At 46.5% G+C, this 25000-nt stretch overlaps 1 protein-coding gene across 2 annotated transcripts in view; it reads left to right on the forward strand.

The window, feature by feature from the left end:
• The window catches only part of LOC134458327 (WD repeat-containing protein 7), a 278717-nt gene that overhangs the window by 42437 nt on the left and 211280 nt on the right, over window positions 1-25000 (forward strand). For both annotated transcript variants that reach the window (XM_063210562.1, XM_063210563.1), the window contains exons 14-17: window positions 2468-2682; window positions 18328-18561; window positions 19655-19948; window positions 20530-20741. In XM_063210562.1, the coding sequence (XP_063066632.1) occupies window positions 2468-2682; window positions 18328-18561; window positions 19655-19948; window positions 20530-20741 (955 nt within the window). The remainder of the gene's footprint in view (window positions 1-2467; window positions 2683-18327; window positions 18562-19654; window positions 19949-20529; window positions 20742-25000) is intronic.

A 25000-nucleotide genomic window follows, 5' to 3' on the forward strand; every position in this document is an offset into this window, starting at 1 on the left:
GGGCGCACACACACACGCACACACACACGTGCACACGCACACACACACACGCACACACACACACACACACACCACGCACACAGTGACATTTGCTGCATGACGTAGAAGAGGCACTGCTCGCCTTTAATCAAACCCTCAACGTTTTATGATAAAACTAAAATTGAATGTGTGGGGAGGTGGAACGGGGCTCAGCGGCAATTGGAGTGTTCAAATTTCAGGGTTGAAAATTTGGGAGCTGATTTTTTTTTTAAATCTCTGATGATTGTGTTTTCTATTATTTAAAGACTCATTACACACATCACACGGTTTTATTCCCCGGGGAGACCTGACTTGACATAAGCCTCATGTGTATGAGTGTGCGTGTGAAGGTCTTTTTGTCCTTGTCTACCTTTGTGTGTGTGTGTATGGGTCAATGACGTTTTTATTTTTTTAATTTTTTATTTTTTTAGCTCAGACGTCAGGTGTTACAACAATAGCTAAAGCCCATAAATGAATTAGAATTTGGTAATACTGCAATGTGTCGTAATACTATGTGTCTTAGGTAATCCACTTAAAACAACAAAACATCCGTACAAAAGTTTCATTAGCTATAGTTGCACCACCCTGACGTGTGCTCCTACTGAACCATCATTGACCTGTATACGTGTATGTATACGTGTGTGTTAGAGTGTGGCTCGGGCCGTTTTTTTCTGTCCGAGCCCGGCCCTCAGCCGACAGAAAAGTGATCGACACCGAGATCGACACCGAGACTAATTCAAATGTTTGTGTCCGAACCCGTCCGAAGCCCGAGACCACTGTAATAACAACAGAACCTGTGCGCAAGCAAGATTTTCTATGTGGGCTCCTCCATACTCAAAATAGCACATGATAAATAGCCAGGATAGGCAAAGACGTTAGGATGAGGCAATTTGCAGTAGCCTAATTTAGTTACACACGCATAGTAAGTATAAACACACACACACACACACACACACACACACACACACACACACACACACACACACACACACACACACACACACACACACACACACACACACACACACACACACGTGACAGCGCAGCTTATGTTTCTTTCGGTTAGACTAACCAGAGATGTTGGGTGCGGTGATCGAATGCATGGGAGGGGTGTGAGAGGATAAGAAAGGCGAAAACTAACGAATACGTGTTGGATGCAATCAGCGCGGCTACTGTAGCATTTGTTACGTTACTGTTAGTGCAAATAAATGCCCGCGAGCCCCGTGAAGCTGCCGCGCCTTGTCGTTAAGAAGGATAGGCTATAAGTTAACCCCGAAGAACAGTAGCCTGTTTGGCCCTCCAAGAGAATGCCATTTCCCCTGATGTCCATGCGGTCAATATAAAATCAGGAAAGGTTGCACGCGCATAGTTACAACTGTACAGTAAAAGTGACACCAATTAAGAACCTACGTGAAGGACATGACATGTCACAGCGGACAAAATAGTAACAGGAAACCTCTCCGCCCTACCTTACTCCACGTAGCGTGTGCGTCTTCTTAGTTATCCATATTATGCTCCTTGCTAGCCCATGCTGGAAATGTAATCCTTGGCGAACAATGCAGTGACAAACTTCGTCATTTTATGTTCAACATTCAAGACAGCCTCGAAGGCATGGCCTACACTAGGCCTACAACAAAAGACCATGCGTTCACTGACAACTGTTGATTTGGCGCTTATTAAGACAGCAAGTTGACTCGGCATTCCTGCTCGGATGACTCAGAGTGGGCGTCCAAATGTTGCCACTGGTAACTGGCGCGTGCATACAGCCAATAATAATCACTCGCACGAGTAGCCTACCAACATTTTCATTTATGCATATTCAATTACTTATTTTTAATCACAAAACTGCCGTTTGCATGAACTGAAACGTTTCCTCTGGTTGCTTACAATTTTCACAATGTCTGTTTGCTTCAAGCCCGAGTCCGACTGAGTGCGACAGACATTCTATTTTTTTCGTCCGAGTCCGGCCCAGCCCGTCGGGTTCCGACCAGGACAGTTGGGCTTCAGTCGGCTTGCCATACTCTAGTGTGTGTGTGTTCGCCATGATATTGTTAAGAAATTCTCTGCATCTATGTATTATTGAAAATATAAAATGAGATAAAAGTATAACTTGTAGTTAGGATTTTTGCTTTCTGTGTTTCTGGTTAAACTTTGGTTAAAACTCTGTTCTGTGAGCTGTTGCTGTGAATTATGTGACATCTGTACTAGGAGGAGACTGCAGTTTTTAAATGCTTAAAAAAAAAAAAAAGTCTCCTCCTAGTACAGATGTCACATAATTCACAGCAACAGCTCACAGAACAGAGTTTTAACCACAGTTTAACCAGAAACACAGAAAGCCTAACTACAAGTTATACTTTTATCACATTTTATATTTTCAATAATACGTAGATGCAGAGAATTTCTTAACAGATATGATTTCTGATTTTAATTGACGTTGATTGATTGGCAGGTGCGCTGGACCGCTGCGTGATGGGCATCACGGCGGTGGAGATCCTGAACGCGTGCGACGAGCTGGCGCCCGCGACCGTGGACGCGCTGAACCACCCGGCCGTCAACCTGAAGCAGGCCATGACCCGACGCAGCCTGGCCGCGCTCAAGAACATGGCCCAGCACAAGCTCCAGACCCTGGCCACCAACCTGCTCGCAGCCGACAACGCAGACAAGGTGAGAGGAACAGAAGTTTTAATATTACATTACATTACATTGCACTTAGCTGACGCTTTCATTTATTCAAAGCGACTTAGTTATTATTTTTCAGGGTATTGGTTACAGTCCCTGGAGCAATGTGGGGTTAGGTGCCTTGCTCAAGGACACTTCAGCCATGGATGGAGATGTAGGGAGAGGTCAGGGGGGATTCGAACCTGCAACCCCTAGATTGAAAGACCAACTCTCTAACCACTAGGCCACGGCTGCCCAATACTCTGTAAAGGATTTATTATGATTGAAAACACAGTATGCCCAACTAATTCATTCAAAATTTGACAATTTTTGAATGACCCAGAATGACCATATGAAGATGGTCCTGTCGCAAATCCTTACATATCATCAGTGGGCCCAGTTTGTTGTAGTGGGCCGAGTAGGGTCTGTGTGAATCACCTAGACAGTACATCATTTGACTCAGCTATGAAGCGTTAACTTGGAAAGGGCTTTTTTTGTGCTTTGGGAGTGAGAGGTGGTGGTGATGGATCCTTGGTTGTGGGGGGGGTGGCCTCTTAAAGGATCAGTGATCAACAGTGGTCACATCTGCTCCGCTGTGTGGGAGCAGAGCATCCCACAGCCCCAGTGTACTTACTGGGGAGGAGATGGAGATCGGGGTGGGCAGAGGAGGAGAGGATGTTGGAGGAGCGGCTGGAGGTGGAGAGTGGGATAGGCAGAAGAGGAGAGGGTGGAGGAGGTGGAGGTTGGGATGGACAGAGGAGGAGAGGGTGATGGAGGAGCTGCTGGAGGTGGAGAGTGTGGTGCTGAGCAAATAGCAGGCCCTAATCGGCAGATGAAAAATGCATGGAGCCATCCTCACCAGGGGATACCGGCAGCAGCCCAGGCCAGCGTCTGCCAGCACTGTCATCTAAACCATCTCCAGAGAGAGAGAGAGAGAGAGAGAGAGAGAGAGAGAGAGAGAGAGAGAGAGAGAGAGAGAGAGAGAGAGAGAGAGAGAGAGAGAGAGAGAGAGAATGAAGAATATTTTCTGATGGCATGAGAGAGAGAGAGAGGAATGATGCTGTGAGATGAAGAATATTTTCTGATGGCATGAGAGAGAGAGAGAGGAATGATGCTGTGAGATGAAGAATATTTTCTGATGGCATGAGAGAGAGAGGAATGATGCTGTGAGACAGAGAGAGTTGGAAGGAAGAAGTGTGACGGTGACAGAGAGAGTAGGAAACCAAGTGAGAGAGGGGAAAGGGAAAAGGATGGGGGCAGAGTGAGAGAGAGCAAGCGATGGAGTGAGGTGTGTTTGAGAGTAGAGTAGAGTATCATTGAATGAGAGACAGAGAGAACAAGAGAGAGGTGGGATGAGTTGAGGTGAGACGAGATGGATGAAGCAACAGAAGTGATGAGTTGAGAGAGAAAGACAGAAAGACAGAGGGAGTTTGAGAGATGGAGAAAAACAGAGAGGTCAAATGATTTGTGCATGATAGAGAGAGGGGGTGAGATGAGTTACAACAGTAGACAGATGGAAAGAGAACGCCTCACTTGGTGAGGAGAGAGAGAGAGAGAGAGAGAGAGAGAGAGAGAGAGAGAGAGAGAGAGAGAGAGAGAGAGATGCTTCAGAGGTTCAGTAAAGACAAAGCATGCCATAGCCATAGTTTCCTTCTAATGCAAGTAACTTCACTGAGTAACTGGTCTACAGTTACTACAGAGCGATGTGTTGGTTGGATCAAATCCTCCTTATTAGGGACAATGCACTACTGCTGTAACCGCTGTGTAATATCTTGTGCTGGTGTTGTACTTGCACCATAAATATTCGTCTACTTTTACTTTGATCACCTCTGAGAGAGAGAGAAAGAGACAGAGAGCTAATGCCAGAGAGAAAAACAGAGAGAAGGAGAGACAGTGTGAGAGATGTCGGTGTGGACTGGGCTGGATAATCTGCCGTGGGACTGATGATATCAGACTGCACTATCTCCTGAAGAGTCCCAGTCAACGCTTATCCACCTCAGCCCTCAGTCGCAGACCCAGCTGGTGCAGACAGAGACGGATTAAGATGGCCCAGGGCCACTAGGCTACAGGTTGTTGTAGCCACCACCCCCCCCCCCCCCCCCCCCCCCCCCCCCCCCCCACCCCCCCCCACCCCCCCCCCCCCCCCCCCCCCCCCCCCCCCCCCCCCCGTGGAAGGCAAATTTCACGACAAAATTACATAAAGTGTCATATTACAATCTTTGAATTAAGGGTATCGTGTCAGCCAGCTGTGGAAAGGAGTACCAGATTAAAGCTGTGTTTGGAATTACAGACTAGTTTTTCAATATTTATTGCATCTTGCAATTTTTTTAACAACTTTTTGGCCAAACAGGCCCCCCCCCCCTGACATGTGGGGGCCCCAAGGCTGCAGCCTTGTCTAGCCTGTGCGTTAATCCGACCCAAGATGCAGACACTCTGAGAAGGCAAGTAGACACTCTGGGCACTGGAGCAGAGAAATGGCTGCAGACTCACAGATCACCTTACCTCACACAACCAAGACTGGTAAAAAGTCCTTCATCGGTGCTACTTGCTCTGTGGCAGAAAATGTTTTTTTTAAATCTGTGAGTTGGTCTAGAACAAGCAATGAAAGCAATGTTGCACTGTGATGATGGAATGACCATCGCAAGGGTTGTGGGTGTGCTCTGACTGGCTTGTTGGTGTAGTGGTGAGCGACTACGGCATTTCCTTTCACTCCAGTTATGGTTTCAGTTCACTACGAGTGCTGTTACTATTGGTGCCTTTACTGCTAATACTCCCTCTTGGTAGACAGGTACTGGTCAGTAGGTAAAGCTGAAGGACATTTCACAAAATTGTGTGTGTGTGTGTGTGTGTGTGTGTGTGTGTGTGTGTGTGTACGCACACAGTTTGTTTCTGCAGTCTAGGATTGTTACTCATCTCTCCTGTCTACAATCTCTCTCTCTCTCTCTCTCTCTCTCTCTCTCTCTCTCTCTCTCTCTCTCTCTCTCTCTCTCTCTCTCTCTCTCTCTCTCTCTCTCTCTCTCTCTCTCTCTCTCTCTCACCCTCTGCTTGCTCTCCCCTCCCCCATCTCTGACTCCTTTACTGGACTGTTGACCTTTCCTTCTGGCCAGCTTCGCTCTGCCTGTAATTGGTTTGATCCGACTGCTTGTGCTGACACGCACGCATGCGCACGCGCGCGCACACGCACACACACACGCACACACACACACACACACACACACACACACACACACACACACACACACACACACACACACGCACACACACACACGCACACACTCACAAAAGACTGACCAGCAATAATAAAGACATTGGGGAGACTGGCGTTGGTGTTTGGTCCAGAGACTGGGAAAGCCATGTTCTGACCTCGCCGTCGTCTAGGTTACAGGAGCGCAATGGCACCTCCTACACATCATGTGGACATGCACGCACGCACACACACACACACACACACACACACACACACACACACACACACACACACACACACACACACACACACACACACACACACACACACACACACACACACACACACACACACACACACACACACACAAGGTTGTCAAAGTGTTGAGGGATGTTACCTGGTCCCAATGGCATTTCTTGAAAACAACACAGACGCCCATCCTCCTCTTTTTTTTCCTCTCTTCCTCCTGTGTGTTTCTCCCTTTTCACCTCCATTTCTCTTGTTTCACTCCCCCTTGCGTCCATGATGGGCATGTGCCGCAGTCATAAAGAGAAAAGATAGATACCCATCATTGCATTATACTTAGCCGACGCTTTTATCCAAAGCGACTTACAGTTTCTACAGGGTATTGGCTACAGTCCCTGTAGCAGTATGGGGTCAGGTGCCTTGCTCAAGGGCACTTCAGTCATGGATGGAGGTGATGGGAGGGGTAAGGGTGGGGATTTGAACCTACAACCCTCTGATATGAAGTCCCTAACCATTTAATTAGGCCATGGCTGCTCTACATGCACGCACTACTCAAGGTTGTATTTTGAGTTGCAAATATTAAACATGTTTGATATCTACCTCCAAGAGGCACTCTGAACCAGAACGTTTGTATCACAACAAAGCAAAAAACCTGGGGTGCTTTTCTCGACAACATTGTTGCTAACTGGTTAGCAACTTACTTGGTCACAATGCAATATCCCATTGGAAACCTAGTAAGCTGCTAACTGGTTAGCAACAACGCTTTCGAGAAACGGGGCCCAGGCTGACAGTCTCTTGCGATACGCGTGGGAGGCACCATTTGACCAATTGTCGTGACTGTTCAGCCATGTGGTCGTGTAGTTTGAGCCCCGTCCTCATCCTGCCTGTGACTCCTGCTGCCCAAAGCCTGCCATTAGACCCCCCACAGGTCTCCTTGAGCATTGGCCCTTGCTCTAGGGCAGTGATTCTCAAAGTGTGGTCTGGGGACCACTGGTAGTCCGTGACAGAGTTCAGGTGGTCCGCGAGGAGATTTCTACTTTTCCAAGATGAGTTATCAGTAGGCTATATTTGTAACATTATTACAAAGCTACACATAGCTGAAGTCTTATTTTTTTTTACACAATAAGGCTTGTAAATGTGAACAAAAAGTAAGTGAACTGCTTTGAAATTAGCAGTGTAAAATTAGCACCGCTCAACTGTCAATTCAGTTGACAGGTGGGTGGTCCCTGAACATTTTTTGGGGGGACAAAGTGGTCCTTGGTCTGAAAAGGTTTGAGAAACACTGCTCTAGGGGGCTAGTGTCTGGCCCCTACCCCTGCCCCTGGTGCCCCTGCTGGGCTCTGCTCTGGGCCGGGGTCCCTGGCTCCCTGCCTGCTCTAATGGTATATAATAGCACCCAAACACATTGCAATCAAAGGGGACCTCCACTATCCCCTCTCAGCTACCCCCTCCTATGTCATTGCCATTGTGTCATTGTGTGTGTGTGTGTGTGTGTGTGTGTGTGTGTGTGTGTGTGTGTGTGTGTGTGTGTGTGTGTGTGTGTGTGTGTGTGTGTGTGTGTGTGTGTGTGTGTGTGTGTGTGTAAAGGAGAGCTGTGTGGTTGGCAGCAGTATTCGAGAGTGTGTGTGTGTGTGCGCGTGTGTGTGTATTCATGTGCGTGGCGTGCGTGTCCGTGTGGGCATGTTGCTGTGTATTTATTTGTGTCGGGCGGAGTTTTCTGGTGTCTTTCAATGTGTATTCGGGGGACAGTGTTTGTATGCTTTTTGGCATGAGTGTTTGCACTGTGTTTTTCTAGGTTGTTTTTGTTTATATTTGTCCACCAACAACTGGGTGTGTGTTTGTCTGTCTCTCTCTGCACGTGAATGTGCTTGAATGACATCTCTGTGTTTGTATTTTGTATTGTGTGCGTGTGTGCGTGTGCGTGCGTGTGTGCGTGTGCGTGCGTGCGTGTGCGTGTGCGTGTGTAGATGACTGACTTTGTTCCCTGCCCTTGGACACAGCACCACAGAGCCCCTTCAGTGACATTTGGTCCGGCAAAGGACAAACACATGATGGAGAGAGAGAGAGAGAGAGAGAAACGAGAGAGCGAGAGAATAAGGAGAGAGAGATGGAGAACTATTTCTGTGAATACGAATTTGAAGCGGGAATCCATGTTTATATGCTTGTTTCAAAATTGTGTGCGTGTGTGTTGTCTGTGTGGGGTTCACACAAGAAATCGTGTTTGTGTTTGTACGTGTGTATATGTTCTGCAGTAAAAAAAGCATGTGGGTGTGAATGTGTGTTTGTGTGTGTGTGTGTCAGCGTCAGCACACAAGGGTATTTGTGTATGTGTGTGTGGGTGTCACACACAAGTGTGTGTGTGTGTGTGTGTGTGTGTGTGTGTGTGTGTGTGTGTGTGTGTGTGTGTGTGTGTGTGTGTGTAGCCGTGGTGTATGTATGTTTGTGGTGTGGGTTGACCTGGGCGACAGCACAGCTCTTCAGCTGTATTGATTTTGTAATGGCTTCCTTGGCGGCTGGGCTGAAGGTTACTCGCCACTGGGCCCCCTCTCATCACACCCTCACTGGACACCACGCTCAGCTCTGCTCCGAACAGCACACACACACACACACACACACACACACACACACACACACACACACACACACACACACACACACACACACACACACACACACACACACACACACACACACACACACACACACACACACACACATACACACACACTCAGGGACACACACGTATACATTGGTACAACTCGTATTTGAGGTTGGGAAGATGGGAGGATGGCAGAAGGCAGAAAGGAGAAGTAAGCAGAGCAGAGGAGAGGAGCTAGAGCAATGCCGAGGAGTACGTTGAATCGGGGAGAGCTGAACGAAGGAGGAGTAATGAGTTGAAAAGGAGTAGAGTGAAGTTAGAGTATGGGGCACCTAAGTCACGCCCTCTACTTCCTGGTTCATGGGGCAGAGGGAGTCAAAAAATAATTACTGGGCTTGAAATGAGTGGTTTTTCAACAACAATCCAAACCTTGGACCTCCACTTATGCACCATAAATCCACCACGACTCGCCTCGTTCACTTCCATTCATGTTTTTGCAACTTCCTGCCCCATGAACCAGGAAGTAGAGGGCGTGACTTGGGTGCCCCATAGGTGAAGAGGAGGAGGAGTAACAGCAGGGGTAAGTGGAGGAGGACGAGAGCTGGCAGCCGGCTCTTTTAGCAGCCCCCAGCTTTCACTAGGAGGAGAAGAAGAGAGGAGAGCGAGAGGAAAGGAGACAGAAGATATGATAGGGAGTAAGCAGAGGAGGAAGAGGAGAGATGAATGGAGGAGGAGTATCGAGTTGAACAGGAATAGCGTAAGAGAGGGAGGAGAAAGAGTATAGTGCTGAGTTGAGAGCTGAGTTCTGCTGTCCACAAAGGAGGAGAATTAGACGAGTAGAGGTGTAGAGGAGCAGGAGGAAGTGGAGTAGGGGATAAACTCTCCTCTCCTCTCCTCTCCTCTCCTCTCCTCTCCTCTCCTCTCGTCTCGTCTCGTCTCGTCTCGTCTCGTCTCGTCTCGTCTCGTCTCGTCTCGTCTCGTCTCGTCTCGTCTCTCCTCTCCTCTCCTCTCCTCTCCTATTCTCTGCTCGCCTCTCCTCTCCTTCCACCTTCTTCTCTCTTCTCTTCTCTTCTCTTCTCTTCTCTTCTCTTCTCTTCTCTTCTCTTCTCTTCTCTTCTCTTCTCTTCTCTTCTCTTCTCTTCTCCTCTCCTCTCCTCTCCTCTCCTCTCCTCTCCTTCCACCTTCTTCTCTCTTCTCTTCTTCTCTCTCCTCTTCTCCCTCCTCTCCTCCCTCCTCTCCTCCTTCGCCTCTCCTCCTTCTCCTCTCCTCTCCTCTCCTCTTCTCTTCTCTTCTCTTCTCTCCTCTCCTCTCCTCTCCTCTCCTCTCGTATTCTCTGCTCGCCTCTCCTCTCCTTCCACCTTCTTCTCTCTTATCTTCTCTTCTCCCTCCTCTCCTCTCCTCTCCTCTCCTCTCCTCTCCTCTCCTTTCCTCTCCTCTCCTCTCCTCTCATCACAGCATCATCAGGCAGTAGCACAGCAATTGGAGATGGCATTCAATTCCACCTCACACCTCCTTTCTGAAGAGGATACACACACACACACACACACACACACACACACACACACACACACACACACACACACACACACACACACACACACACACACACACACAAGCACACACAAGCACACACAAGCACACACAAGCGCGCACATGTACGCTCACATGTACACACAAACACACACAGAGACGTGCAAGCACACACATGTGCGCACACACACACACACACACACACACACACACACACACACACACACACACACACACACACACACACACACACACACACACACACACACACACACACACACACACACACAGCTACAAACAAACCCAGTTACACACAAACCTAGCCTAGAAATCTAGACGCCCCTAGCGACCGCAAATTGAATTTGCTCCCGGGGGCAGTCTAGCGGACCCCGGTCGTTTTGCGAGGCTGAAAGTTATCCGATGACAGGGCCAATCAAATCGCGAGGGGGGCCGGGCTACTTAGTAAACAGGAAACTTTCTAAGAAGAAGCATGGTGTCCGTCCGTGCTACGTATAGCACGAAAGTGCACTTAATTTAAAAAGCTTGGATGATAATACATTTCGTGTCTGACATGGATTGATGTAATAATACACCGTGAACTTATCGGACACAAATAGATCACAACACATTTGATCATTCGATGTTTTAAACTAGCTCGGTAAGCTAAGTTGAGCATTTTACAGGACCAAGTCACACGCTATTATCAGACCACTACTGTAGGTGTAGAATGAAATTGCTGCCCCAATTTCTAATAAGACACATGCCATTAAAAACGAGACATTTGGGAGCTTTGAAAGTCTTTGAGTAGCTTACTAAATAGATGGGAATGGCATAGTCTACCAAGCTAGTGGCTAGCTAACCTGTCGTCAATAACACAGAGCTAGGTATCCAGTCTTAATATAACCATTTAACAAGCCCCAAATGGCTCAACATTTCGCTGGTTGATCAAGGAGGGCCATGTGGTTGAAAACGAGGCATTTTTGAACTGTATAAGTGAAAACACGATTTATTAGGACACTTGTTTGTGGCTGTGGTCATCACATGCATTCACTGCTACGACGGCTCGAATTTGCCGCTCCACCTACAAAGGGGCCCTCGCTGGCTAGCTAACCTGTCGCCAATAACACAGAGCTAGGTATCCAGCCTTGTATTATATGCCTGTCCCAAATTCTAATAAGATCCATGTCATTAAAAACGAGACATTTGGGAGCTTTGAAAGTCTGTGAGTCGCTTACTAAATAGATGGGAATGACACCTAGAGTCTACCGAGCTAGCGGCTAGCCAATCTGTCGTCAATTACACAGAGCTAATATCCAGCTGTGTATTAGTTATGGGTATACAGCTAGCTAGCTAACACCGAACATGCCATGTTGACAACAATCATAAATATAACCATTTAACAAGCCCCAAATTGCTCAACATTTCGCTGGATGATCAAGAAGGGCCGTGTGGTTGAAAACGAGGCATTTTTGAACTATGTAAGTGAAAACACGATTTATTAGGAAACTTGTTTGTGGCTGTGGTGATCACACGCATTCACTGCTACGAAGGCTTGGAGTTGCCGCTTCACAAGACAGCTGTGACGTTACACAGAAGTGTGTGGGGATTGGTTGTTTGCCATCCAATTGCGTGGCGTTGAGTGCTGAAGCAACCGTTTATCCCGCCCACACTGCTGCCCAGCCCTCCTAGACCCTGGTACAGCTTTTTGCTGTACGGGTCTGGCTCGCTAGGCTAACACAAACCCAGTTACATGGTATTCAAGTCCAGACCAGCCCCCTGAGCACAGATGAGTGTTTAATGGAAGTGATATGAAATGCCCCCACTCTTTCTCCTTTTTCCTCTCTCTCTCCCTCTCTTTCTTGCTTTTTTCTTTTTTTTGCTCTTTTCTTCATTTCTCATGCTGTGTTTTCTAGCTTGTTTCCCCCTCTCCCTCCTCTCTTATGCTCTTTCCATCGCTCCCTCCCATTCTTTCTCCCTCCCGTTCTTTCTTTCTTTCTTTCTTTCTTTCTTTCTTTCTTTCTTTCTTTCTTTCTTTCTTTCTTTCTTTCTTTCTTTCTTTCTTTCTTTCTCTGCCCCTCTCTCCCTCTCTCCCTTGCTTCCTCCCTCTCTTTTCTCTCTCTCTCTCTCCCCCGCGGTTCTCGGTCATTTTGATTGAATTCTGCTGCTCTTGTTCTGCATCCTCAGCCTCTTTTGAAATTTGATTTGGGAATATGGCCAAGTCCCCAGTGGTCCCCACACAGATGTTTGAGGTCCACCTGGACACACACACGCACACACACACACACACGCACACACACACACACACACACACACACACACACACACACACACACACACACACACACACATAAATAGAGATATTACCGTTGTATGCTTGAAATGAAGAATTCTCATCTGAGCATGTGTCTGTGCGTGTGTCTTGCATGCAAGTGTGGCCTTGACTGTGTGTGTGTGTTTGTCCATACGTAGGTACGTGTGTGTGCGCGTGTGTCTGTGTGCGTGCGTCTTCATGCACTGGTGAGCTACAGCAGGCTTGAGATGGACAGGCCACTCTTTGCAGAGGCATATCCCATGGGTTCAAGCACACCATGCACACGCCTCTTAGTGTGTGTGTGTGGGGGGTGCTGTTGTATCTATCTATCTATCTATCTATCTATCTATCTATCTATCTATCTATCTATCTATCTATCCATCTATCCATCTATCCATCTATCCATCTATCCATCTATCTATCTATCTATCTATCTATCTATCTATCTATCTATCTATCTATCTATCTATCTATCTTCTTCTATGATATTCAATATTCTGTTATGCTATTTCTCTGTGTGTGTGTGTATCTCTTTTCTCTCTCTCTGTATCTATCTATGCATCTCTCTCGGTGTGTGTATCTCCTTTTCTCTGTGTGTGTGTGTGTATCTCCTTTTCTCTCTCTTGTGCNTGTGTATCTGTGTGTGTGTGCGTGTCATTTTGGGCCAGACTGTACCAGCAGGGTAGACAGACCATAATAACCTCACTGCTACTTCTCACAGCGGCGATGGGGCACCTCCTCCCTGTGGCAGACAGATAGGACACGGCCTTCACAGCCTGGTGGGAGGAGGAGGCGGAGGAGGAGGAGGAGGAGGAGGAGAAGGAGAAGGATGAAGGTGGAGGAGAAGGAGAAGGAGAAGGGTGAAGGTGGAGGAGGAAAGATGAGGAAGAGGAGGACGAGTTGAAAGGGGGGGGGAGGTGGTAGAAGGGGGAGGAGTTGGATGAGAAGGAAGAAGAGGAGGAGGAGGAGGTGAAAGAGGAGGGAAAAGGAGAGGTGGACGAGGGTGAGGAGTAAGAGGAGAAGGAAGAAAATGAGGAAGAGGAGGAGGTGAAAGAGCCGAGGAGGGAAAAGGAGAGGCGGAGGAGGGGAGGAGTAGGAGAAGAGGAAGAAGAAGAGGGGGAGCTGAAGGCCGTAAGACGCATGGAGAGAGAGGCAGAGGAAAAACGGGGAGAGAAAATGGAGATTGCCCCTTTGTCCACTAGCTGTAACTAATGGCCACCACAAGATGGCAGTCTGTGTCCATTGTTCTGCTTTCCCAGGCGGTAGCTCAGGCTGGGAGAGGGATGATGGGACCACTACTACTACTAGGGCAAGAAAGGCTGGAAAAGCCCTGTCAGGGCTTGTGACTATACTGCTGGCCCTTTGCTAAATACAGCCAGAGGGTTCACCTCAGCCCCCACCACTGCCCAAAGAGGATACCTGGAGATCAGACCCCAAGCCTCCCCTCACTACTACACCACTCCCTTTTTCCCTCCTTTGTGTGATCGTGAGGACGTGAAATAGTGTGTACTGTATGTGTCACTATCGTTGTTAGGGGGGGCTGAGCTATGCTGTATGACCTCTCTCTCTCTCTCTCTCTCTCTCCCTCTCTCTCTCTCTCTCTCTCTCTCTCTCTCTCTCTCTCTCTCTCTCTCTCTCTCTCTCTCTCTCTCTCTCTCTCTCTCTCTCTCTCTCTCTTTCTCTCTGGCCTCGTGGCGTGTGTGTGTGTTGCCAGGTGGGAGAACTCTTCATGAATCTGACCCAATAAAGAGTGTGTGTGTGTGTATGTGTGCGTGCACGCGCCTGTTTTTTTCTGTACGCCTCCAGAGCCATTTGACTTCGCTCACCAAGACGGCCCAGTTTTATGGGGGTCAGAGCCGGTGAAATGCATTTGTTGGGTTAAACATCACATCATCATCTGTGGAAACTAATGGAGTAACCTGAAAGTGTCAAGTCCTCAATGTCTTGGGAAAAGGAGAGACCCAGAGTCGAACTGCAGGTAGTGAGCACTGAAAACTGGGACTGGTTAAAGCTCCACACATCCAAAAAATCAGACCTGGGAACAGGACAGAATCAGCACAAATAAATTATAAACTTGAAAAAAAAGTCTGCTCCAACCAGGATATTGTGTTTTTTTCCCCGCCTCAAACATGTTTTTTTTTTTACCGTGACACATCGGGTCAGTAGAACACTCCTTTCCTAGTGAGTGCTCAATACCCAACTAAAATTATTTATGGCACTTATGTTTCCCCAGTTACATGTTACATGAATAGACATTTACACGTGCCATTTATGTTGACAATGTAGAGGGCAGTGTTAAATGAATCATTACATAATCCCTGAATTCCTAAATAATGTGTGTGTGTGTCTTGGCATCGTTTTACTGTGTGTGTTCATGCATGAGTGGAGACCTTTGATTGGTTGTTGTCCATATTATTTCTGAAACAACTTACATGTTTCACTATTTTTTCCCTTCCCTGCTTTGTTTACATTTTAACTACATCACATCTCTGAAAATCATAGGATTCTGATTGGTTCTGCTGCATTTTGGTTTGGGAGCAGGGCGAATCCGAAGACCCTCCAGACCCTCATGTGAGCTCAAGAAGCTCAGTGGAAATGCACAAGGGTCTGGCGAGAGTCATGCTAAACTTTTCCAGATAGAAACCGTTCAAACCGTCCTCACAGAGAACCTTGGTCTGAAATACCTCTCATTCTGCTCTGTTTTATATGCTGTTAGTTCTCCACCTGCTTCTATACCAAGATTCCATTTCCCGTACACCATTCACTGTTCATCAGTGTTTGTCTGCACTCTGCAGCTGTTGTTTTCATCCTTGTTTTCATCCTTTGAACGATTTCTCTGCATGTTTCTACTTCTTCTGGACAAAGAAGAAAGAGGCGAAGGCCAGGCCGCTTTACCCCAACCTCCCCTGTCTTCATCCTTCCCTCCCCCTCTCTCTCTCTCTCCCTCCCTCTCTCTCTCTCTCTCTCTCTGTCTCTCTCTCTCTCTCTCTCTCTCTCTCTCTCTCTCTCTCTCTCTCTCTCTCTCTCTCTCTCTCTCTCTCCCTCCTTCCCTCCCTGTCCTCTCTTCTTGCCTCTCTCCATCCTTCCCCTCCCTCTCCCTCCTTCCCTCCCTCCTCTTCCTCATCTTCCTCCTCTCCCTCTCCCTCCCGTCCCGTCCCTCTCTCCTTCTGTGCTGGCCCCCAGGCTTGTGATCGCTCAGGCAGGAGCGAGGGCCCCCATTCATGCCCCTTAACTGCCATTGAGCACGGGGACAATGCACAGGCTCCGCGTGCTAATTGTCTGCGATGGACGTTACCGTGATGCCTATTGAGCGTCCGGCAGCCAGATGCAGGAGGAGGACTGAGGAGGGGTGTGTGGGTGTATGCGTTCGCACACGTGTGTGTGTGTGTGTGTGTGTGTGTGTGTGTGTGGGTGTGGGTGTGTGTGTGTGTGTGTTTCTCTGTGTGCTTGTGTGTGTGTGTGTGTTTCTGTGTGCTTGTGTGTGTTTCTGTGTGTGTTTCTGTGTGCTTGTGTGTGTGTGTTTTGCTGGGACTGGGATGGGGGTGGTTGAGGCATGGTGGTGGTGGGTGGATAGGGGGGGGTGAGCAGCAGTCTGGGGCAGGATGGGGCTGCATCCTCCCCGTCCCTCCACTGAAGAGAAACTAATGTGTTCTTTTGGCCAGAGAGTCATCAGAGAACTGGCCTTTTCAAGCGTAAACATCCTATCCAATACTAGGAATGCAATGCAGGTGCCTCGGTAATTGAATTAACATTGAATAGCAATTAGCAAGGCAGCAATTTAAACCCCCCCGTCCTGGTTGAAAACGAGATGAGGCCCAATGAACGCTCGCGGGGGAAGGCATTAGCGGAGAAATGTTTGGGGTTATTACGCAGCCCCTTTGCAGATGAGGGCATTAATATGCACGGCGGCGAGCTTTGACTAATGTGCTCGAGCCGGTAGTCAGAAATTAGTCCATTAGACTTTTGTGATTATCAAGTTTCCATGAGTAAGTAGAAAGTTTGGCGTGTGTGTCCATGGGTCTGAAAACGAAGCAAAACTATAATGGGGTTAGCTTGCACGAATGGCCGTAATTGACGTTAGGCCACATCCTGTATGCATATGGATCCTTACGCAGATTACTATCGAGCAGGCAGATATTAAATGAGCCATGACTTCAGAAAGAATAATTACATCTTTAACTTATTTTATCATCCTCGGCCAGTTGCTCGGACATTAGCGGGAAGATGTTTGTGCGGAGCAGCAGGGTAGGATTGTATAACGACTTAAGCATGTTTAAACCTATTTAAAGAGTTCCGCACATTGGCTCCGTCGACAGAGTCCGTCGTCGCATTGCGCTTCTGTTTTCCTATTAGTTGGAAGTCCATTGGTTATAGTCCTCATCCCTTACACCATTGTGGGAACTCTTGCAGACAGGGTGTTGATTACAACTTGAGTCTGTTGTTCATTAAATCCACTGTTTATGATAATGACTATTTATTGAATCTTGTGATGTTTTCTACCCCGTGGCAAAGGCAATGTTAGTCGTCAAATAGGAAAGTTCGCAACAGTGTTGTAGCAGTCCAGACTCCTTTAAAGAACATGTAAGTGTCCTGTGTTTGGAATGTTTGAGGATGAAAAGGATTGAAGAATGTCGAGAGTGCAGCAAAAAATGGGGGATTAAAATGTTGGGCTGGTGCTTTCTTTTTTATTTGTGTTCAAAAGCCATTTTTCATCTTCAAGGTCAAGGAGAAAGCCTTTACATATCTTCTGTGCCACAAGCACCTAGTTATAGTGACATTGTAGCACAAGTAGTGCAAGTTAATCATCTATGCATAATACTGTATTGTATTTAGAATTGTCTGTATTGTAACCATCAGCAATCTTCAGGGGTGAATTCAGGGGTACCTGCCCAAGTGCTTGCACAATATGTTTTTGCCGTTTTCTTATAGTAACAGTAGAAGAAGTGGTCTTCATTGTACTGTATTCATATGTAAGCTTTCACTTTACTCCAGGGCTACTTTCCCACTCACATGTATAGTTGTATTGTATTGCTAGGAAAGCTTATTGATTTCTGGGTCTATTGAAAGGTAATCCTCCAGAGTACTCTCACAATGTGTATTGTTGTATTTTTTATATTCTGTATTTAGAAGAATGTATTCTTGTATTGTGCCGTATATATTCCTTTTGAAGCCTCCACTCGTCTCTGCCCATTGCTGGGTTACCTTCCCAAGTACTTTCATCGAACTCTCTGGCTTTATTTGTTTATATTTTGATGTACAGTATTCAGAAGTGTGTATTGTTTTTTACTGACCTGCAAAGGTTTTCCTCGTGTCCCTTGTACCCTGCCCAAGTATTTGCACAACGTGCTTGCGTATGAAGTATGAGAAGTATGAATTGAGCTGTGCAGTATACTGTATACTCATCTGTAAGCTTCCTCTTTTTTGTGTCCATTGAAGAGTAACCTTCCCAAGTAGGCTACTCACATATAACGCTAGTATGTGAAGTATGTATTGAACTGTGCTGTATTGCATACTCATTTGGAAGCCTCCTTGTCTGTGTGCCCATTGCAGGGCAACCTTCCCAAGTAGGCTACTCACACATAACGCTAGTATATGAAGTATGTGAAGTATGTATTGAACTGTGCTGTATTGCATACTCATTTGGAAGCCTCCTTGTGTTTCTGTGCCTATTGCAGGGCAACCTTCCCAAGTAGGCTACTCACACATCGCAATAGTGTATGAAATACAAGTATTGCATACTCATTTGGAAGCCTCCTTGTGTCTGTGTGCCTATTGCAGGGTAATCTTCCCAAGTACTCTCACAACGCGCTGGTGGTGCAGGCCATGAAGACCAACGTGACGGACTCGGACATGCACGTGCTCTTCTTCGACGTGGAGGCGGTGATCATCCAGCTGCTGACGGAGGAGGCCCAGAGGCCCAACCCCACGCTCGTCTCCCCGGAGACCCTGCAGAAGGCCCCCGGCGGCGCCGACAAGGGGGGCTCCCTGTTGGCCAGCAAGATCTTCAAGCAGGTGAGGTCGACAGGGGAGCTGCATGTGTGCTTTTGCTCGTCCTCGTCCTTGTGATTGTATTTGGGTCAATGGCGTTTTAGTAGAAGCACACGTCAGGTTGGTGCAACTACAGCTAATGTTACTATTGAAGGTATTAAATCATTTCCTTTTTGTTTTTAGTGGATTATCTAATTACTATTGTATTCAACATAATCTCCAAAAATTCCGTGCTCCTGGACACGGATGTTAGGGACACGAAATCCGTGTCCTGGAGCACGGATTTTGCCAAAATTCCGTGCTTTTGGACACGAAATTATTTTCCGTGATGGACACACAGAAGTGCTCTCTCTATACTATATTATTATACTATATTAGGATTTTTCTAATTTCAAATATTTAAAAAAAAAAAACATACATACTTACTGACACGTTAGGGTTAGGGATTGTTTTGGTCTGGGCAAAGCTAGTATTCTTACATTCATTATATGAATTTGATAGCCTATCAACCAATTGGAAAAGGTATTTCTCAAAAATATGTCTTTAATGACAGGTTAAGGTTAGGGAATGTTTTGGTCAGGCACAACTTAAATTGTTATAGCATTATTTTGTTTAGGATTGGCATTTGGTATGTATTTTCTAATGATAGCGTTAACACAGTGCTGTGGGAATATAGAAAGCACTTCCGTGTGCCCATCACGGAAAACAATTCCGTGTCCAGGAGCACGGAATTTTGGCAAAATCCGTGCTCCTGGACACGGATTTTGTGTCCTTAACATCCGTGTCCAGGAGCACAGAATTTTTGGAGATCAGGCTATTTGTATTAATTACTAATAGATGTTTTAGCGCAAAAAAATATCATTGACCCGTTTTTGTGCGTGTGCGAGTGTGTGTGTGAGAGCTGTGTGTGCCCTAAAATGGTGCCTGTACTCAATCAGGTGGTGTAACACCACTATGGCTCCTCTCCTCCCCTCTCCTCCTTATCTCCTCTCTGTCTCTCCACTTCCCTCTCCCCTCCTCTCCCCTCCTCTCCTCTACTGGTCCTCCTCCATCTCTTCCTCCTCCCCCTTCTCCTCCTCCTCTGCTCCTCCTCCTCCTCCTCCTCCTCCTCCTCCAGGTCAAGGAGACCATCAAGGAGAACATCAAGGAGCACCTCCTGGACGAGGACGAGGACGAAGAGGAGGAGATGCGCCGGCGCGAGGAGAAGTCCAAGTCCCTGTCCTTGCTGGAGTACAACCTGACCATGGACACGGCTAAGCTCTTCATGTCCTGCCTGCACGCCTGGGGCCTGAACGGCCAGCTGGACGAGGTCTGCCTGAGCCGACTGGGCATGCTCAAGCCGCACACGCCCATCTCCTTCGGCCTGATCTCCCGCGGCGGCCACATGTCACTCATGCTGCCCACCTTCAAGGTTCTCTTACTCACTTACTTACTTAACCTATTTTAGCCTAAGGCACCAGGAAAAAACGGCTGCTAAATGCCGTAGGCCTTTTGGTGAAAAGGTGCCCTCAGCCTATAAAAACCTAAATATGTAAGCCTCCGAAGCACATAAAAACATGTAATGAGTTGCATTTAAAAGCTAAGACCCTCCATTCAGCTCTAACATACCACATACCCACGTTTTCAATGATAAATCTCAAATCTCATGAGCCTGAATGCTGAGTTTATGTCACTCCGGGCCCCTAGGTCAATGCAGCATCTATCATCAATGGGTTATTAATTTACTATCTTTCTTACTTGTTTTTACTTAGGCCTTTAAGTTCCCATAGGAGCACAGGCCATTGATGAAACTCTTCTATTCTCTCCTCTCTTGGGCCCTCCTATTTTCGTGAAGCACCTTTAACTTCATCTGTGTATGAAATGCGCCATACAAATAATGAATTGTCTTGTCTTGTCTTGTCTTGTCTTGTCTTGTCTTGTCTTGTCTTGTCTTGTCTTGTCTTGTCTTGTCTTGTCTTGTCTTGTCTTATCTGGTCTGGTCTTGCCCTCAAGGAGTCGCTGCTGCGCCGGCTGGCACTGTCCGAGCCCGAGGGGCCAGGTGGCCGCAAGCTGTCCGTCTCGGAGATCGTGGGCAAGGGCACGTACGGCGTGTCGCGCGCCGTCACCACGCAGCACCTGCTGTCCGTCATCTCGCTGGCCAACACGCTCATGGGCATGACCAACGCCACCTTCGTAGGGGAGCACATGAAGAAGGCACCTGTGCGGTATGCAATAATAATAACAATAATGCAAATAATAATAAATCAGTTTTGTATAGCGCTTTTTATGGTGCTCATAGGCAAGGTAAAACAAGCCTATTTGTATAGTGCATTTCATAAGCAGACGCAATTCAATGTCATCATAGACGCTGATGTGTCAGTGTTTCCCATACATTGACGAAACTATGGCGCACCACTTTAGTTTAAATTTGGCTGCCATAGTTTCCGAAAATGAAAAAAAAAAGTTGTTTTTTTGTTTTTTTTTCTAAAACGATTTCCGTTTTTTTAAAAAACCATTTGAAAAACGATTTCCTTCGCATTTTCTTCCTGGAGTAAATACATCCTATAGAGAAAATCATGAGTGCTTGAAAGACAGAGGGATCAAAAGCTTAGGCAAGTTGTTGTAGTCGACTTGGGTTTGGGAGCAATAAAAAACCTTCAGAGAAGGGACAGTTGGGATGAGCTGACATCAGGCTGCATATAGAAATGAATGTGTAAGGAATATGAATATAGACATAAATGTGTAATATGTTGTTCAGCCCTTATACTGGGAGGAATTTTGAAAAACTGGGCCCTGTGACCAGCACCCTTCATGTAGAATGTGTACGTATGTGTGTGTGGGGAAAAAGGCATAGCCTACTCTCTTAGACCCTTTTTGTGCGTTAACAATTTCACAGTGCTCCTAAATTCTTATCTGCGCTCCTATTTAGTTTTTTTGTTTCTTTTACATTGCATAGACCCCTGCATGAGGGGACGAATGAAAAGTGTGTTGCAAACAGACATGATTCACTGTACTGCATTTTTAAAATATAAATGACAATGCTTACTACTGTACATGTCATGGGTAAAATCTTATGTAATTTCTCAAAACATAAATGGTTGAAATGTAGGCCTATAGTTTCTCCATGCGCCAATGTCATACTTTACTAATTGTTTTTCCGTTTTGCATTTACGCCGCGTGAATTTCCACTTTTTTAATGCGTGAGTTTTTGCTTTTTTATCGGAGGCAGAGAAAAGTCCACATTTTTGGTGAGTTTCATTGACTGCACTCCTGGTTACACACCTGCAGTTTCGGCTACACACCTGCAGGAAGACCAAGTTGCACACATCCCAGCTAGGGCTGATCGTCTCAGAATGAGACTGATGTAACGCTGTATAAGAATTCAGTGAGGTCTTTCACTCAAGGTCTAGAAGAATCAATAGCTATTCATAAATACACAGCGTAAGTAAGGCTATCTTTACCAAACAACAGCAGGCAAAGAGCGAGCTGGAGAAAGTATTCAGTGCTGCAAGTCAAGGAAATGCAGGCTTTTGGGGAAAAAAAGCACAATTTTTTTTTTATACAAAAAGTCAGAGAAATAAAAATGGCAGACAGTAGTTCTTAATGGTGTGAAAGGTTCAATTTAGAATAGTCAGAATGGTAAAGTGAGTTGTCGTGAAAAGAGTTGGCAGGCCTTTCAGAAAGACGTCTTTTTGTTAGACATCCTGAAATTTCGCATTCACGAAGGGCCTTGACGATCCAGACAGATGAATAGGGTTTTTTTTGTTATTATTCTGCCGTAAAAGCTTAATTCATCCAAGCAGAGGTGTGTGAAGGCTCGAAGAGAAGATGTTTTTTTTATATGGATAGTGCGAGGTGGATGGTGAATTCCGGATGAGAATGCCGATCATGAACTCGTCATCATCAGACATTCCGTCTCCGAGACACCAGTGCTCTCAGTTCCAGCAACCAACCAACCAGACAGGCAGGCAGACACACAGACAGACAGACAGACAGACACACAACAGAGACAAGCAAACAAACTTCAAACTGCCAACTCCATACCAACACACTTGGAAATTCAGAAGGTTTTTTTTTTCTTCTTTGTTATTGGCTTCAGTCTGGGATATTAAAGATGAAGTTCCTGCTTGGAGCTTGCTCTATCCATCCTCCCTCCCAAGCTTTCTTTCTTTCTTTCTTTCTTTCTTTCTTTCTTTCTTTCTTTCTTTCTTTCTTTCTTTCTTTCTTTCTTTCTTTCTTTCTTTCTTTTTTTCTTTCTTTTTGTTGTTCTTTCTTTCTTTCTTTCGTTCTTTCTTTCGTTCTTTTGTTCATTTGTTCTTTCGTTCTTTCTTAGTATTTTTCAGTCTGCATTCTTTTATTTGGTGCTTCTGCTGTACTGCGTGCGTGCGTGTGTGTGTGTGTGTGTGCGCGTGCGTGCGTGTTTGTGGCTACTAAGGCTGTAACGATATTGCATCGAACCGAGGGATCGCGGTACGCAGACCCACGAACCCCTATCGCGAACCTTCCTCGCAGAATCGCGATGCTCCCCTTTAAAGTTTTTACCCCTCAGTCTAGAAAACAGCAGGATACAGGCAAATGCTTGCATATGCGCTTAATGCTTGCATATGCGCTCAAAGACAATTAGAAATGGGTCGCACATGAGCGAGTAACACTTCTCCCCTCTCTCCTGTAAAATGTTCCGTCCAACCAGCACGTGCATTGGTTGTTATTCATTGCCGCCCACAGCAACCTCCGCGAGACAAAAAAACTTCGACAAACGTCGGAAGGTAAAGCACAGAAATGAACAACAGACCAAGAAGGCTTTATCAAACGTGTGAAGATGTTTTTGATTCATGCATGCGCCGATGTATGTTGAGTGGAGATAGACGTTGAGCGGAGAGAGAGAGAAGGAGAGCGAGATGCTCCGCCTGACCAAATTTTAAATCGCTAGAGCTCTATACGCTCATAAGGGAGTGTCTGAAGTCGGGCGAACGTTTAGGTCGCTGTGGATATTAGGCAGCATTATTTCCTCCCCACATTGACCGCCTGCCTAGCGAAAACATGCTCCATTTCAGCCACTGCATCTATTCCCGCTCTTGACAAAATGTCAAATCACAAAACCAAACAATGGACAACGTGCGTGTTGCATACTGAGAACATAACTGAGGTTCATTTCGAGTTTTGTTTGTATAAACGTGTGCGCGCTGCTGCACGATCAAAACAGTTACAAAAATATTAAACATCAAAATTAAGTGTTGCATTTCTGTAAGTAACTTAATACAACATGTTTCCTGACGAAATATGACCAGTGTTGTTTTCAGTTAGCCTAATGTTTGGATATTAATTGGATAATGTTTGATAATGTGAGACAGTTGTTATAGGCTAGGCTACCTATACTCAGTGCTTAATTTGTCAAGCAGGAGGTCCCGGAGCCCAGAGGATGGGTGGCTCCCCCAGGAGGGGGGGGTCTGTGATGTCTTTCCCTGAGGTTCCATCCAAGGTTCTGGAACTTTCATCTGAGGTTCCGGAGCTAGCTCCCCCTTGCTCCCCCTCAAATTAAGCAACCCTGACCCTTCTCTCTCCATCTCTGTCTCTCACACATGGTCAGCATCTCAGCATGATTATGATCTAAGCCTATTAGTAATAAGCCTATTTTTCCTTGTTGAATTAATATCCCTTATTTCTCTGTGCTGTGCTTTGATGTGAACACCTGGGGAACAGGTTGCAGTGGTAGGCCTATATCTGCAACATCATTTAGTAGACCTACAAAATTAATGTAGGCAGGTAAATGCAAAAAGAAAGCATAGGCCTAGGCCTATATATAAATATAGCCTATAATTTATTTTCTTCTTATTTTTTTCCCTTTAAAAATAATAAAATCGTGGGGCGTATCGAACCGTGGGTCATATATCGTGATACAAACCGAATCGTGGGTTGGGTGTATCGTTACAGCCTTAGTGGCTACCCTTGCCCAGTGACTGTGGTGCTGTGTGCTGGCGCTGGCCTAGTGTGTGGGTGGTGACTGGAGCAGAGCCAAGTGCTGCCCCAGCTCCAGGGGATGGGGTAGCGCCAGGAACCCTCGGTGTCAGAGAGGAGGTATTGAGCTGTACAGTACTGTAGCCATATCTGAGGTGTCGCTCGCACAGCCACAGCCTCATGTGGAGAGGGGAACACAGATTGTCTGAGGTGAGATGATGATGTTTTCATGAAGCTAGGCTCAATAGACTCCACAGACCCTTTAACTGTGTGTGTGTGTGTGTGTGTGTGTGTGTGTGTGTGTGTGTGTGTGTGTGTGTGTGTGCGTGTGCGTGTGCGTGTGCGTGTGCGTGTGCGTGTGCGTGTGCGTGTGTGTGTGTGTGTGTGTGTGTGTGTGTGTGTTTGTGTGTGTGTGTGTGTGTGTGTGTGTGTGTGTGTGTGTACGCTCACACGCGCGCAAGTGTGTTTGTGTGTGTGTCTGTGTGTGTGTGTGTGTGTGTGTGTGCGCGCGCACGCGCGCAAGTGTGTG

This window comes from Engraulis encrasicolus, chromosome 11 (genome assembly GCF_034702125.1).
Source record: "Engraulis encrasicolus isolate BLACKSEA-1 chromosome 11, IST_EnEncr_1.0, whole genome shotgun sequence".
NCBI lineage: Eukaryota > Metazoa > Chordata > Actinopteri > Clupeiformes > Engraulidae > Engraulis > Engraulis encrasicolus.